This window comes from Oncorhynchus mykiss, chromosome 3 (genome assembly GCF_057628025.1).
Source record: "Oncorhynchus mykiss isolate SJ-2025 chromosome 3, ASM5762802v1, whole genome shotgun sequence".
Lineage (NCBI taxonomy): Eukaryota > Metazoa > Chordata > Actinopteri > Salmoniformes > Salmonidae > Oncorhynchus > Oncorhynchus mykiss.
In genome coordinates, this window is record NC_143024.1 from 16,245,225 (window position 1) to 16,262,108 (window position 16,884).

The following is a 16,884-nucleotide window of genomic DNA, read 5'->3' on the forward strand; positions in this document are numbered from 1 at the left end:
TACTTGGGTGATAGGCTTTAAAAAACACCATAATGCCAACTGCAGAGGTATTCCCTTACCTGTCCACACTTCCGCTATTAAGCAAATGTTTAAATTACTTACAAACTGACCCCACCTCCTTAGAAGAAGTCAGGCTAGGCTATTCAATCAACGTTGAAGCACCGGTGAAAGTTTTTACATTGATAGAAAACAGCATATAATACCGACAATTAAATGAACCCTCTTTAGATTTATAAGTATGATATTACGTTTGAGTTTCACCTGAGCTCGTGACACTCCTTGCTTCGCTCCTCAAACTTTCCGTGTAAGTTGGATTTCTCAATCAGGAAGTAATATCAAGTTAAAATGGTAAGTAACCTATACTTTTTCTCAATCACCAACTACACACCGAAAATAATTTAAACATCATTCATCGAATGTTTAGCCTACTCGTGAAGTTCTCCCGACTGGAGAATATTTCCTTGAGCCAACAAGTCCGATTGCCTAGTGTTTGTGATACAGAAACCTGGTGGATGACAAGGATTGTCGACAAATATCCTTGGATGTCTGATCGGAGCTTGAAAAGGCGCTGTCCGTTCTTTGATTCATAAATCACTAACTTTAAACAACTGGCACTGTTGGATCTACACGATGCAAATATTAGTAAGTCTGCGCATTTTTCTTTTGCACAGACTTCCTTGTCGTGAACAGGTAGACAATGTCTACATTTGATTCAATCAGTAGACTATTGCCTCAAATGTCCCAGTACTCCTTGAACTCCTTTCCAATAACTGAAAAGTATGGACAGGTTTTCACCTTTAGTGCTGCTTCCACCTGTCAAGTCATGATCAGTGGTGCTAGGTTATAGGAAAGGGGGCTATAGTATATAATAACATTGGAATAGGCACAACGTTTAGGCCTACCCACAGATGGAAACACACGACTAGCCTGGGCATACACTTTTCCCAGAGGTCATTGCATGCACACCTAAATAACAGCCTAGGCATACCCGTAGTCTACTACACATAGCCACAGAGAGTAGGGGTGCTGAGGGTTCTGCAGCACCCACTGAAAAATCACAATAAATAATGGTTTCTTTATTTTTTCTTCTCTCTCACAAAAGTAGTGCGCTGGGCCTTTAATAATCCTGCATTAGTGGACCAATTAGAGCATGCAAAACATTGTTTTCTCTGCTGCCACCCTGTCCACCTCCACAAACAATACCCCCAACTCCCAATTACTTCCCGTGGCTATGCTACTATAGTAAATGTTTTGCCTCTAAATGTTACTGCACTCAGCTAGCAAAATTGTTTCCCTGTCAAACTGCAGGTGAAGCTGATTCAAATGAATCAACCAGGAGCAACGTGTCTGGGCAGGGTTATCCCCATTGAACAGGCCCTAGGAGGGAAATGGAATGTAGACAAATCAGGATAGGAAGATTTGAGGTCCACGGGGGACAGACCCCTGTGATGTCATGCATACAAAATTATACCTGGTCATAACTTTGGGATTCAACATCGGGACTCTGTATTGGTTGGACACATTCAGAAGGACAACGTGACAGAATATTCTTCCTCTCCCGATCTAGTTTTTATCAGTACTGATCAAGTTAGAGAAAAGGGGAACAAACCACTGCTGGTATTCACCCTGTGACCTGTTTGGTTCCTTGTTAGACATTCCACAGACGCATGACTGTTCTACGAGAACTGGACTGTCTGTTGCAATACTCAAACCATCTGTCTGTCATGGTGATTCATGACTGATAAATCACAAGGTATTTCTCTCGTGGCATTGCCTCTTCTTGCCCATCTGACCATCAGTGAATGAACAAAGAAACAACAGCCTACAGTCTACGGTCTACAGCCTACAGCCTATAGCCTACGGTCTACGGCCTACAGTCTACGGCCTACAGCCTATAGCCTACAGTCTACGGCCTACAGCCTATGGCCTACAGCCTACAGTCTACGGTCTACAGCCTACAGCCTATAGCCTACGGTCTACAGCCTACAGTCTACAGCCTACAGCCTATAGCCTACGGTCTACGGCCTACAGTCTACGGCCTACAGCCTATGGCCTACAGCCTACGGTCTACAGCCTACAGCCTACGGTCTACGGCCTACAGTCTACGGCCTACAGCCTATGGTCTACAGCCTACGGCCTACGGTCTACAGCCTACAGCCTACACACTATATTGCTGCTTAGCCTTTCTGTTTCTTTTATATGCAGAGTTTCTCATTCAGCACCTTGTATAATGTGATGTGTGTTTGACAACTACTTTACACCACTGAATTGACGAGGGTATTTCAATCATAAACGTTTGTCTCTTGGTCTTGGTAGGCCGTCATTGTCATTAAGAATTTGTTATGAAGTGACTTGCCTAGTTAAATCAAGTTTAAATAATACATAAATGATAGTGTTCTGATTCATCCTGGCAGGCACACAGCTATATTATGACATCACCTCACCAACTTCTGGTCAATATGGCAATATTCAAGGTTATTTTGGTAAGAGTGAGTACATTCACGTCAACGGTTGAGACATTTCTGTAGCTGTTTGAGTAGGATCATAGTTTTCATCCTCTTTTGAAATAGAGGCTGCTGTTATTGTGTAATACATGTGTTATGGTGGGAACATCTTTATGGTCGTGTGGTGAGTATGAAGACTGTGTTTCTTTACTTTATGGTCATAACACATTCAGCTTATTTGTGGCAGGCACAGTCTAACAAGCACAGTCTAACAAGCACAGTCTAACAAGCACAGTCTAACAAGCACAGTCTAACAAGCACAGTCTAAAAAGTGTATTGATTGCTACTTTTATGTAATTTATTGTGTACAAGGTTGGTGACCACTGGTGTTCACTGTGCGGACATTACTATTTGCACCACACAAACTGTTGTACATTTCCAGAACTCCACAATGCGATCTTGAAGAGCTCACAGCCTCTTGTGTAAAGTAGTTGGTATGTCAGATTCCGGCATATTCAGTTTCCCTGCTACCAGCCCATCACTGATCTTTCCAACTCCCACTCCTCAGTCAGTTAATGAGGACATATGAGTGTTCCTTAATGGATGAGGAGAGGAGTTGAAATGGAAAGAGAGCAAATTTGAATTTGCACAGACTGGTTGCAATAAGTTTCTATCTCCCTCTCTTTCTGTCTGTTTCTCTGTCTCAGGGGAGTAAGGAGCGCTACCACTGGCAGACCCAGAATGTTAAGATCAGCGGGGTGGATGACATGGTCCTGCTCTCCAAGATCAACGAGGAAGCCATCACTGACAACCTCAAGAAGAGATACATGGACGACTACATCTTTGTATCCTTCAGCTTCAACTTAGTAGTAGAACCAGGACACGCACTGCTATATGTGGCAAATACACTGAGGCTTTGCTGTGCTTTGTAGATGTACATACACCGTGGTCTCTCTGTCACACACACACACACACGCACGCCCTATGGACCTACACACCTGTGTGATCACTTCACCCACATCAGCCTGTTATGAGATTAACCTTAATAACATACTTTAAAAAGTGTAGAGCAACATGGAAGGGTAATATGTTTGTGTCTCAACCACCATATTTACAGTACACCATGTAGCGTTAGGGACTAACACTGTGATCACAGCTACCCACGTCAGCGTTGTTGTGGTCCCTGGCGGTGGTGTCTTCTAGATGGATATTCAAGTTCTTCTTAACATGTCTTCCTCAGACCTACATAGGGTCGGTGCTGATCTCTGTCAACCCCTTTAAACAGCTGCCCTACTTCACCGACAGAGAGGTGGAGCTCTACCAGGGAGCTGTGAGTAATAGACACACTACTAAAGCCACTGGGCTTGCTGCTGGCTGGCTGCACCTACCTACCTACCTACCAGTTTCAGGATTTGTTTGCATCTCTCGATCTAGACGGAGAAACTGCAGTGTATAAAATGGTGCTTATTAATAAGTGATGCAAAGTGTGCCCTCCCACATTCCCACTATCATGTAAATGATCTGTTCAATGCCATTAAGTTGTCCATTGTTTACCTGACCTCATAATCACAGAGTTAATGAATAACCCCAAGGCTTCCTGTTTCTCAGTTGCCTCCTTCATTTCTTTGGTTTCACTCGGGTCTGAGGGACCAGTAGACACTCCATTAACCACTTCCGTTACAAATATGTGACAATGTATTCTACTGCAGAAGTTTTTGTAAATGCCTTTTTTTAAGTAAATGTAAGTAAGTAAGAAGCGTCATCATGTAAGTAAGAAGCGTCATCATGTAAGTAAGAAGCGTCATCATGTCAGTAAGAAGCGTCATCATGTCAGTAAGAAGCGTCATAATGTAAGTAAGAAGCGTCATAATGTAAGTAAGAAGCGTCATAATGTAAGTAAGAAGCGTCATAATGTAAGTAAGAAGCGTCATAATGTAAGTAAGAAGCGTCATCATGTAAGTAAGAAGCGTCATCATGTAAGTAAGAAGCGTCATCATGTAAGTAAGAAGCGTCATAATGTAAGTAAGAAGCGTCATCATGTAAGTAAGAAGCGTCATCATGTAAGTAAGAAGCGTCATCATGTAAGTAAGAAGCGTCATCATGTAAGTAAGAAGTGTCATCATGTAAGTAAGAAGCGTCATCATGTAAGTAAGAAGTGTCATCATGTAAGTAAGAAGTGTCATCATGTAAGTAAGAAGCGTCATAATGTAAGTAAGAAGCGTCATCATGTCAGTAAGAAGCGTCATAATGTAAGTAAGAAGCGTCATCATGTAAGTAAGAAGCGTCATCATGTAAGTAAGAAGCGTCATAATGTAAGTAAGAAGCGTCATAATGTAAGTAAGAAGCGTCATAATGTAAGTAAGAAGCGTCATAATGTAAGTAAGAAGCGTCATAATGTAAGTAAGAAGCGTCATAATGTCAGTAAGAAGCGTCATAATGTAAGTAAGAAGCGTCATCATGTAAGTAAGAAGCGTCATCATGTCAGTAAGAAGCGTCATAATGTAAGTAAGAAGCGTCATCATGTCAGTAAGAAGCGTCATAATGTCAGTAAGAAGCGTCATCATGTAAGTAAGAAGCGTCATCATGTAAGTAAGAAGCGTCATCATGTCAGTAAGAAGCGTCATAATGTCAGTAAGAAGCGTCATAATGTCAGTAAGAAGCGTCATCATGTAAGTAAGAAGCGTCATCATGTAAGTAAGAAGCGTCATCATGTAAGTAAGAAGCGTCATCATGTCAGTAAGAAGCGTCATAATGTAAGTAAGAAGCGTCATCATGTAAGTAAGAAGCGTCATCATGTCAGTAAGAAGCGTCATCATGTCAGTAAGAAGCGTCATCATGTAAGTAAGAAGCGTCATCATGTAAGTAAGAAGCGTCATCTATTGTGAATGCTGTTTACCGAGCTGACAAAATAAAATACATGTTGAAAGTAAACTGCTGGATGTTTGATAGCAAGTCACCTAGGGCTTGTAGAAGACACTCATATATATATATATATATATATATATATATATATATATATATATATATTTTTTTTTCTTCGAATTAGTAATTTAGCAGGTGCTCTTATCCAGAGTGACTTACAGGAACAAATAGGGTTAAGTGCCTTGGTCAAGGGCACATCGACAGATTGTCGGCGTGGGGATTCGAACCAGCGATCTTTTGATTATTGGCCCAATGCTCTTAACCGCTATGCTTTCTCTTCCTTTTCCAGGCCCAGTATGAAAACCCCCCTCACATCTATGCCCTGGCTGACAACATGTACCGCAACATGATGATCGACTGTGAGAACCAGTGTGTCATCATCAGGTCTGACCAATCATCTCACTCCTAGAGATCAAACTTTATACTTCTTGTAACCTGAACTGTCACATAAACCATGCATTCTGTCAATGGGATACCATCACAATGAGTTAGGGTGTTTCCCAAAGCTTTCCGTTGTCTTTGCAGTGGGGAGAGTGGAGCAGGAAAGACTGTAGCAGCTAAATACATAATGGGTTACATCTCCAAGGTGTCGGGCGGAGGTCCCAAAGTCCAGGTATAGGGGATACATTTGACTAATGCTCCCTTCCATTCTCTCATTTCGTCTTCTCAGACACATATTAGTGGGTTCATCTGTTCTCCTTTCTTCTTCTTCTTCACAGCACGTAAAAGACATCATCCTCCAATCCAACCCTCTCCTGGAGGCCTTTGGGAATGCCAAGACTGTGCGCAACAATAACTCTAGTCGCTTTGTGAGTAGAACCGGGAATCTGGGAATACCGATAGAATGGATAAGGAATTAGGGGTGCATTTCATTCCAAAATGTTGTGGCCTTCTGCCATTCACTCCCATTGGCAGAGCTGATGGGACCAGATAGGTGAAGCAATAGGGAGGATTGTAGGTGGAGCTTTGTTGTTGCATTCCTGGTTTAGGCCTTATCTGGACAAGGAACCTTAATCACTGTCTGTTTTTACCACAGGGGAAGTACTTTGAGATCCAGTTCAGCCGTGGAGGAGAGCCAGACGGAGGGAAGATCTCCAACTTCCTGTTGGAGAAGTCCAGGGTGGTGTCACAGAACCAGGGAGAGAGGAACTTCCACATCTACTACCAGGTGGGACAGAATAACAATAACTAATTATGGAGAGAATTCCGTCACTTAATTAACCTTTGACCTAATGACCTCTGACCCTTAGCTCCTGGGGGGCGCCACTAAAGAGATGAGGGAGAACCTTGGTGTCACCACACCTGACTACTACCTCTACCTGAACCAGTCTGGCACCTACACCGTGGAGGATGTCAACGATAAGAAGGAATTCTCTGACACCATGGTGAGCTCTCTCTCTCTCTTTCTCTCTTTCTCTCTTTTTCACGTGTATAGAGAGGCAGTTTGTCTTCATTGTGTGTCTGTGTTTTAGGAGGCCATGTCAGTGGTGGGCCTGTCTGTAGATGATCAGGACATGGTGATGCAGATCGTAGCAGGTATCCTGCATCTGGGTAACATCACCTTCAGAGAGGAGGGAAACTACGCTGTGGTGGAGAGTGAGGACTGTGAGTTACATACACACACACACAATCCCAAACCAACCCCTATCCTATACCCTCTTTGCACTTGTGATCTCTCTCGCTGTCCTATATCACTTCCCCTCCTCCATGTTCCGGCAGTCCTGGCGTTCCCGGCCTACCTGTTGGGTATCTCCCAGGAGGGTCTGAAAAACAAGCTGACCAGCCGGATCATGGACAGCAAGTGGGGAGGCAAGACGGAGAGCATCGCTGTCACTCTGAACACAGAGCAGGCCTCCTTCACACGGGACGCCCTCTCCAAAGCCCTCTACTCACGCCTGTTTGACTTTCTTGTGGATGTAAGTGTCCATTTTAATTTCAGAAGGAACCTGTCAGTGAGGTTCCGTTTATCCTCATCAATTTGCTCACCTACAGTATATTTTGACTGATTAACTAGTAGAGGGAACATTTAACAGCAAAGCATGGCCATGTTCACGATCACTACAAAGAGGCATCTCTCTTATCGGAACATGTATTGGACTTGCTGTCTGAATCCTTGTCCAGTTGTTTGTCTTTTGACTGCTGGGTTGGGAGCCACACAAGACAGAACACGTCTAGAGATGGGAACAGCAGGGAGGCAGCACAGCTTATACATGTTCTGTCCTGTTGTCTCACAAGAGGTTTACTGCAGTACTGTTGCTATGACCATGACACCTTATTTTATTGTAGTACTGTATGATGAAAATATAGACTAGCAATTCAACTTCTTCATAGATTCCTTTCTTCTCTCCACTCCCCCAGTCTATCAACAAAGCCATACAGAAAGACCACGAGGAATTCAACATTGGGGTGCTGGACATCTATGGCTTTGAAATCTTCCAGGTGGATATTTCTGTGCTTCCTCATACAGGAGTTCCTCTTCTTCTATTGGACTAGGCTTCATTTCCTTTAACACTGTATACATAAAGATTTCTACCTATAGGCTGTTAGACCATATCATTTAGTTGAAGATCACATGTGTCCTGCACACCTAATCACATGTGACCTGTACACCCAATCACATAATCACATATGTCCTGTACACCTAATCACATGTGTCCTAACAACATCCTGCACACCTAATCACATGTGTCCTGCACACCTAATCACACGTGTCCTGCACACCTAATCACACGTGTCCTGCACACCTAATCACATGTGTCCTGCACACCTAATCACATGTGTCCTGCACACCTAATCACACGTGTCCTGCACACCTAATCACACGTGTCCTGCACACCTAATCACACGTGACCTGCACACCTAATCACACGTGACCTGCACACCTAATCACACGTGACCTGCACACCTAATCACACGTGACCTGCACACCTAATCACACGTGACCTGCACACCTAATCACACGTGACCTGCACACCTAATCACACGTGACCTGCACACCTAATCACACGTGTCCTGCACACCTAATCACACGTGACCTGCACACCTAATCACACGTGACCTGCACACCTAATCACACGTGACCTGCACACCTAATCACACGTGTCCTGCACACCTAATCACACGTGTCCTGCACACCTAATTGCCACCTCCAGTTACGTTGAATTGTTACTGCTTTTTATTCATACAAAATCGTTAACTTTACGTATGCTCTCTGTTGTGGGAATGACCACCAGGGACACCTGAAGTCAACCTTAAATGAATGATTCTTTATTATCATCCAGCTGGAGAGGTTCCAACAAATAAATGCACCAAGTATTGTGTCTGCCGGGGCAGTCCCGTTGGGTCTCTTATATACTGCTTACACAGTCACCTTATATTTGCATGATTTAGCTCATTTATTATTCATTCATCATTAACTTTTGGTTCATGCTTGTGACCGACCAATACCTCACAAGGCTTCTTCTCTCCAAGCTGACACCTTGAAACTGAGATATTCCTTTCTCAAAACAAGGTTGTGGGCGTACTGCCACATTGCTTATACTGATAGTGAGGATTCCTCCCAGGCATGATCCACCAGTAACTTGCATCAACCCAGTCGAATTGGTTATTAGAAAAGCACAAACATAACATTTTCCTTCACATCTCTATTTAACACTAATAGAAAAACGGCTTTGAGCAGTTCTGCATCAACTTTGTGAATGAGAAGCTGCAGCAGATTTTCATTGAGCTCACGTTAAAAGCTGAGCAGGTAAGTTATAACTCTACATTACCTGTTTCACTCTTTCGTCTTGTGATAGGTCTACATTACTTTGGCCTGTTTTCCCAGATACTGACGTTGTTTCTTGTAGGAGGAATATGTGCAGGAAGGGATCAAGTGGACGCCGATCGAGTACTTTAACAACAAAATCGTGTGTGACCTCATTGAGTCCAAACTTGTGAGTGATCATATTTGGCCATTGCTGTAGTGCTGAAGTTGACCGGCCATTTTGCCTGTAATTCAGGTGAACTAGTTACAGTACCAGTAGATGTTGTGTGTGGTACAGTTCTTGATATACCCTGTTCTTATTACCCAGAACCCCCCAGGCATCATGAGTATCTTGGACGATGTGTGTGCCACCATGCATGCTAAGGGGGAGGGTGCAGACCAGACCCTGATCCAGAAGCTACAAGCGGGAATCAGCTCCCATGAGCACTTCAACAGCTGGAATAAAGGCTTCATAGTGCACCACTACGCTGGCAAGGTACGGACACCATACAGTACAACACTATGGGCCTTTTACAATGCATCTTCATCGCAACCTGATCCAACATTCCAAAGATTACAGCTCTTTGATTTAATTTGGTACATTGGCCCCTGGTGGGGGTTTGAAGAACATGGAGCCCACATATCCTAAATATCCAAATGTGTTAGAGGGAAAATGCTGAAATGAAAGACTGATAGCTTCTCTCTCTCTCTCTCTCTCTCTCAGGTGTCCTATGATGTCAGTGGCTTCTGTGAGAGGAACAGAGATGTGCTCTTCAACGACATCATTGAGCTGATGCAGAGCAGTGAATTGTAAGTGTAGTGAGACGTGTTATAATAGGTATACTATATGATAATTACATAGTCTGCCACTGACCAGCCTCTCTCTCTCTCTGTCTGTCTGTGTTTGGGCAGTGCCTTCATAAAAACCCTTTTCCCAGAAAACCTAGAGGCAGAGAAAAAGGGCCGTCCTACCACCGCCAGTAGCAAGATCAAGGTAAGGATCTGACACGGTTGTGTGCTACTATAATCTCTGTAAACCCAGAACAAAGTCTCACGTAATTGGTCAGCTGCTTGATTAAGTTCTGGGTCCATACGTGTGAAGAGAAGAGATGGTAGAACGAGCAGCAGAACAGGAACGAGGAGCGGAACCCTCTGTCTACGGGCCAAATGTCCCCTCCCAAAATTCGAAAGATGTTAACACCTGCGAAATCGTGATTTGTCCAAATAACCAGTGAGGAAAGACCCACACACTGTAAGCACTGCTGCTCATTATCCCACCCATCCCATTCCTTCCCCACAGATACTACCATACCAGTTATGTTTATGTAGATCTGTCCACTAAGTATTATTGTTGCTATGGAAACAGACATGCCAGTCCAATCTCCCACCCCCCTGTCTTCCATAACATCCCGGCCACGGGTCACTGTATGTGTTATTGTACGGGGATATATTTTCTTCCATCAGTCTGTTTACTACTCTGAGCGCCTGGTCTGTGCTACCAAGCTGTGATTGAACCTCCATGTCCTTCAGAAACAAGCCAACAACCTGGTCCAGACCCTGATGAAGTGCACCCCCCACTACATCCGCTGTATCAAGCCCAACGAGACCAAGAAGCCTCGGGACTGGGAGGACACTCGGGCCAAACACCAGGTGGAGTACCTGGGCCTGCGGGAGAACATTCGTGTGCGCCGCGCCGGGTACGCATTCCGCCGAGCCTTCGCCAAGTTCCTGCAGAGGTGAGCCCTAAGGTCATAGGGGTCAGGGGTCCAAGAGATGGATTTCCATGCTTGCTTCACAGATTTCAAACATCAGTACAAATGTATTGTTCATGTTGTTTTAATCAGCGTTTGGCTTGATCTGAATGAATTCCACCCAATACTTTGTTTCCATCTATTTAAAAAATGTATGCATGACTTGAGGACATTCTGCCAGTCCAGTAAAATGGCTTTGTGTGGTCCTACAGGTACGCCATCCTGACCAGGGAGACATGGCCCCGGTGGACAGGGGAGGAGAGGAAGGGGGTTCTGCACCTCCTCCACTCTGTCAACATGGACCAGGACCAGTACCAGCTGGGAAAGACTAAGATCTTCATCAAGGCCCCAGAATCAGTACGTCTTTCTCTCGTTACCTAGAAAACCTCTATACTGACACATAACAGTCTGGTTCTTCTTACTATAAAGATGATCATTTATAGAAGTATTGTGAAATATGTTTCTGTAGTTGTTCTTGCTGGAGGAGATGAGGGAAAGGAAATATAACGGATATGCTCGGGCCATCCAGAAGGCCTGGCGCAAACACATCGCCGTCCGCAAGTACGTCAAGATGAGAGAGGAAGGTAAGGTATGGTTTCTCTCTGTGGGAATCAGCTTTTTGCCATGTACAGTCAGTACTGTATAACAGTGCACTATATCTACTGTATATGTTAAGCCCTGTATCCTATCAGGTCAGTACTGTATCACACTGTGTCCTGTCAGTTCAGTACTGTGTCACACTGTAGTGTCCTGTCAGTTCAGTACAGTGTCACACTGTAGTGTCCTGTCAGTTCAGTACTGTGTCACACTGTAGTGTCCTGTCAGTTCAGTACTGTGTCACACTGTAGTGTCCTGTCAGTTCAGTACTGTGTCCTGTCAGTTCAGCACTGTGTCACACTGTGTCGTGTCCTGTCTATTCAGTACTGTCACACTGTGTCCTGTCAGTTCAGTACTGTGTCACACTGTAGTGTCCTGTCAGTTCAGTACTGTGTCCTGTCAGTTCAGCACTGTGTCACACTGTGTCATGTCCTGTCAGTTCAGTACTGTGTCACACTGTGTCCTGTCAGTTCAGTACTGTGTCACACTGTGTCCTGTCAGTTCAGTACTGTGTCCTGTCAGTTCAGCACTGTGTCACACTGTGTCGTGTCCTGTCTATTCAGTACTGTATCACACTGTGTCGTGTCAGTTCAGTACTGTGTCACACTGTGTCCTGTCAGTTCAGTACTGTGTCACACTGTAGTGTCCTGTCAGTTCAGTACTGTGTCCTGTCAGTTCAGCACTGTGTCACACTGTGTCATGTCCTGTCAGTTCAGTACTGTGTCACACTGTGTCCTGTCAGTTCAGTACTGTGTCACACTGTAGTGTCCTGTCAGTTCAGTACTGTGTCCTGTCAGTTCAGCACTGTGTCACACTGTGTCGTGTCCTGTCTATTCAGTACTGTATCACACTGTGTCGTGTCAGTTCAGTACTGTGTCACACTGTGTCGTGTCAGTTCAGTACTGTATCACACTGTGTCGTGTCCTGTAGCCTCAGACATCCTACTGAATAAGAAGGAGAGGAGGAGGAACAGCCTCAACAGGAACTTTGTGGGCGACTACATCGGCACCGACAACCACCCCGAGATCCGGCAGTTCGTGGGCCGCCGGGAGAAGATCGATTTTGCAGATGTGGTTGCCAAATATGACCGCAGGTTTAGGGTAAGAGTCAAGTATGACCACAGTAATAAACCAACATTAACATTGTCACAGAACGCATAATGCTATTGTTATTCATGTTAAATAGACAAGACAGTGTTTCTACTCCCTCAACGGTTTGGTGGATAGTGCCAATGCTTGTCTGCTCAATGAACCCCCTATATATTGTGGTTCCTGGTCAGTAAGCCTATAATAGCAACAAGTTATATAATATCCCTCTCTCCATCTTGCAGACTGTGAAGCGTGACCTCATCCTGACCCCTAAGTTCCTGTATCTGATTGGTCGGGAGAAGGTGAAGCAGGGACCAGATAAGGGACAGATCCACGAGGTTCTGAAGAGACAGATAGAAGTGGAGAAGATTCAGTCAGTCTCTCTCAGGTGCCGGTTTAGATACTCTGGAAGTGTTATACCAGTTGATGGTCATGATGCACAGTAGTAGAAATGGGCGTTTCATTGAAAAGATGTCTCCTTTCCTCCCTCAGCACCCTGCAGGATGACTTCTTCATCATCCACGAGGAGCATTACGACAGTGTCCTTCAGTGCATCTTCAAGACGGAGTTCCTCAGTCTGCTCTACAAACGTTATGATGAGAAGACCCAGAGGAAGCTACCGCTCAAGTTCAACAACCTGTCAGTCAGTCTTTACTCTGAGCTTAGCCTTAGACCAATCAGTGGGGTCTTACTGTTAAACAGTTGAAACCATAACAGTAGTTTTCTATAAAAAGCTGAGGGATGGGGCTGGAGAAATAAAACCACTCTCTCATAGACCGATATGGATGCAAGGACTGATCATCCATGATATCATGAAGATAGCTTTAACCATGTTTTGAGGCTATACAGTTTTACATTTACTTTGTATACAAACATTGGAGTAAAGTAAGCCTATACTTTGGGTTCTGACTGAAGTGTATTGATTTATCAGCAACTTAAATGACTAAAACCACATATAAAGTATGTATAAAAGATGATGGAGCTGTATCTTTATAAGATCATGTACAACCACCAAAATGAAAACTAGACAGTCAGGGAGAATCTAAAATTCCAAAGATGTCATGGCATGGGTCTCGCTGTGATATTATAATGTTTGAGTCAGAACATGGCATGGGTCTCGCTGTGATGTTATAATGTTTGAGTCAGAACATGGCATGGGTCTCGCTGTGCTGTTATAATGTTTGTGTCACCCAGATAGCATAAGAACATGGCATAAGCCCTGGCAAAATGTGGAGAATTGTACCAAATTTGCTTTAAAACAGCAAGACCTGCGGCCAAGTTGGGGGCCTTTAAACATTTTGGCGGGAGACGCCAAGCTAAATTATTATATTCTTAGAGAATCAATTAAATCATTAATTTATAAGTCCAAAAAGGGATGTTGCAACTGCTGATTTCCCCTTAAAACATACCAGTGTCATGCTTTACGTCAACGATCATGAATAATCTCAAAGATACATAGCGCAAAAGTTATCCAGTTTGAGTCTTTTAAGCCATATCTTAACCCATTGCGCTTCTCTCTCCCCTCTCCGTTCCTCGTTTAGACTGGAGTTTAAGGTGAAGAAGGGAGGTTGGGGGCCGTTCTCTGCTGCTGGCTCCAGGCAGATCCAGTTCCAGGCGGGCCAAGGAGAAGAGGCGGTTGTGAAGCCCAGCAGCAAGGTCCTCATAGTCACCATCGGACCCGGGCTCCCAAAGAACTCCAGTGAGTCCAAGCACTTTGAATGGAGACTTCTATTAGTAGGCCTAATCTGAGTCTGCAACCGTCCCATAGCATTTCAGACACATCACACCTTTTTGTCATTTGTTCCCCAGGACCGACCCGCAGGGACAACAGGAAAAGTCGCTACATGGGAAACCAGACTCCAGGCTCAGGACAGCAGTCACAAGGTGAGAGAACTAGATATCTGAGCCTCTCCAATGATGGCACTCATTTCACTTTTGACCTGACTCAACATCTCCCTCATCTGTCTCAGGCGCCCCCAGGGGCAGAGGCCGAGGTGGGGGTGGTGGTCAGCGGGGTGGTGGTCAGCGGGGTGGGCCACCCTCGTCCAGGGTCTCTCTGCTCCGCCGGCAGTCCAGTATGGAGCAGCCTACACTACCCCGACAACAGAGGTCCCGGCAGACTAACAACCACTCCAACAACCAGAGCCAGGCAGACACCGCTTTCATGAACGTGCCTGACCAGGGAGTGGCTGGGTGAGTTCTCAGGTCCTGTTTGAATACTTGTTAGGTTGTTAAAATTGATATTCTTCCTGTTGTTGCTGGTGTTAAAAAAAAAAACTAAAATGGTATTATATACTGTAAACCAAGAAAGGCACTTTTTCTAAATCTCTCTTTCTCTCCTCCCAATTTCGCTCAGTGTTCATCGTAGACGCTCGAAGGAGGTCAAGCCTTCCCCAGGAGCGGGCCGCCCCAAGCCTGCCCCCAAGCCCAAGCCTCGCTCCCCTGAATGCCGAGCGCTGTATGCTTACGACGCCCAGGACACTGATGAGCTGAGCTTCAACGCGGAGGATGTCATTGAAATCCTCACTGAAGGTACTAAACTCTTACAGTAGATCATCTCTGAAGTTATATTTATATAAACTGAGTATATTAATTACAATAGTATAAAACTGCTATTAGTCATATACTATAAGTACTGCTACATATTATATACTGCTATTATTGTAGCATTATTAAAGGTATACTATAACCACATGTTCAACTGTGATGCAGTCTTCCTGTGCTTCACCTGTAATTCCCTCTGAGGATAGAAAAGGGCTATATAGTCTATAATGGCTAGATTGACCGTTTTCTCACCCATCCTCCCTCCAGATCCATCAGGCTGGTGGTACGGTCGTCTTCGCGGGAGGGAAGGCATGTTTCCTGGGAATTATGTAAAGAAGATTTAGGCTGGAGCGATGAGGGACTTGTCTAAAGGTAGAAGATCTAGACTGGATCAAGGGACATAAGATCTAGATTGGAGCGATGAGGGACTTGTCCAATGAGAGAAGATCTAGACTAGAGCGATGAGTGACATGTCCAATGAGAGAAGATCTAGACTGGAGCGATGAGGGACATGTCCAATGAGAGAAGATCTAGACTGGAGCGATGAGGGACATGTCCAATGAGAGAAGATCTAGACTGGAGCGATGAGGGACATGTCCAATGAGATTAAGGAGTCAGGTGGCAACAGTAGAATTACAACCATACCAAGTGCATTACTACAGAGACAAAACAAAAAAGCATAATTAAAGCATTTCTCCATACCATCTCTCTTTGGAGTCCGAGACAAGGGAATGCGATGATTTTTGCCAAAGATGGTTTGACGTGCAAATACTACTAATTTTTATCAATGGATTTTATCTATTGTTTTAGCATGTGTTAGCTTTTTTTAAAGACTGAACAAATAGACGTTTTGTTTTATCCTGCATCTTTTTATAGCCATTTACCTCGAGTGTTCAAATAAATCTTAGTTTTATTTGCTCTTTCACGTTTGTTTAATACATAGGACCAAATGTCCATAATAATCTCAGTTCAGGTGGAGTTGGGATAGAATGGGTAATTACAAAACATTTTTGACAAGATATATATTGTAAAATATATATTAGTTGTGTATTTTATGTGATTATCCATGTCTTAGGTAGATATTTCACAATTCTATATTAGTGAAGATTTGTAAGGCTGAGTTTACACAGGCAGCCCAATTCTGATGTTTTATCCAATTATCGGCAAAAGGGCTGGTCTGATTGGCCAGAAGACCAATTAATGGGAAAATAATTAGAATTGGGCTGCCTGTGTAAACCCAGCCTTACCGATCTTCACTGATATAGAATTGTGAAATATCTACCTAAGATGATGATGAACCATATAAGACATTAACAGAGCCTACCATTTCCCATGTTTTATAATAGGCTACATGGTACATGTTATTACCCAGCGATAGTCTGTTAAAAAAGACAGTTGATTGTTTGTCGACAGTTGACATAAAAATTAAAAGAATTGTAAACCATCAAATATTGAGGGGTTGTTTCTTTGGGGGGAGGGGGGTCACCAAAGATTGTCCCATGACACTCTTTTTACAGCCTATGGACACTGGTCATGTCTAGAAGGGATGGCACTGATGTCAAAGTGACTATTGAGTTGCATCAGGATAATTTTAGCTCACCCTAACCCTTTTTATAACCTTAACCTATTCTCCTAAACTAACTGCGTAAGTTGTCCTAACCTGTTGAGTAAGTTATCCTAACCTGGTACTAAAAGTCACTTCTGGCATGAGCGGCATCCCATCACAAACCTCTCGACACTACTTACCATGTTTTTTTACAACTAACTATATTACCACAGATAGAACAACGAGA

General features: G+C 43.9%; 1 protein-coding gene across 2 annotated transcripts; it reads left to right on the forward strand.

Moving 5' to 3' along the window:
- Window positions 1-61: 61 nt before the first annotated feature.
- Window positions 62-16,540, forward strand: LOC110516306 (unconventional myosin-Ie). 2 transcript variants are annotated; one of them, XM_036966546.2, is made up of 27 exons: window positions 62-348; window positions 3,152-3,289; window positions 3,685-3,774; window positions 5,656-5,750; window positions 5,892-5,979; window positions 6,086-6,175; window positions 6,403-6,534; window positions 6,617-6,751; window positions 6,839-6,971; window positions 7,086-7,282; window positions 7,725-7,805; window positions 9,028-9,114; window positions 9,215-9,301; window positions 9,440-9,607; window positions 9,836-9,921; window positions 10,024-10,105; window positions 10,642-10,847; window positions 11,075-11,219; window positions 11,332-11,446; window positions 12,390-12,559; window positions 12,790-12,935; window positions 13,040-13,186; window positions 14,089-14,246; window positions 14,357-14,431; window positions 14,518-14,740; window positions 14,904-15,079; window positions 15,359-16,540. In XM_036966546.2, exons 1-27 carry the CDS (start codon window positions 346-348, stop codon window positions 15,433-15,435), a joined length of 3,330 nt encoding a protein of 1,109 aa, XP_036822441.2. In that variant the 5' UTR covers window positions 62-345; the 3' UTR covers window positions 15,436-16,540. The 2 variants fall into 2 exon arrangements, with proteins under 2 accessions (XP_036822441.2, XP_090078373.1); XM_090222247.1 differs by having other exon boundaries at window positions 122-348; window positions 1,309-3,289.
- Window positions 16,541-16,884: the final 344 nt, after the last annotated feature.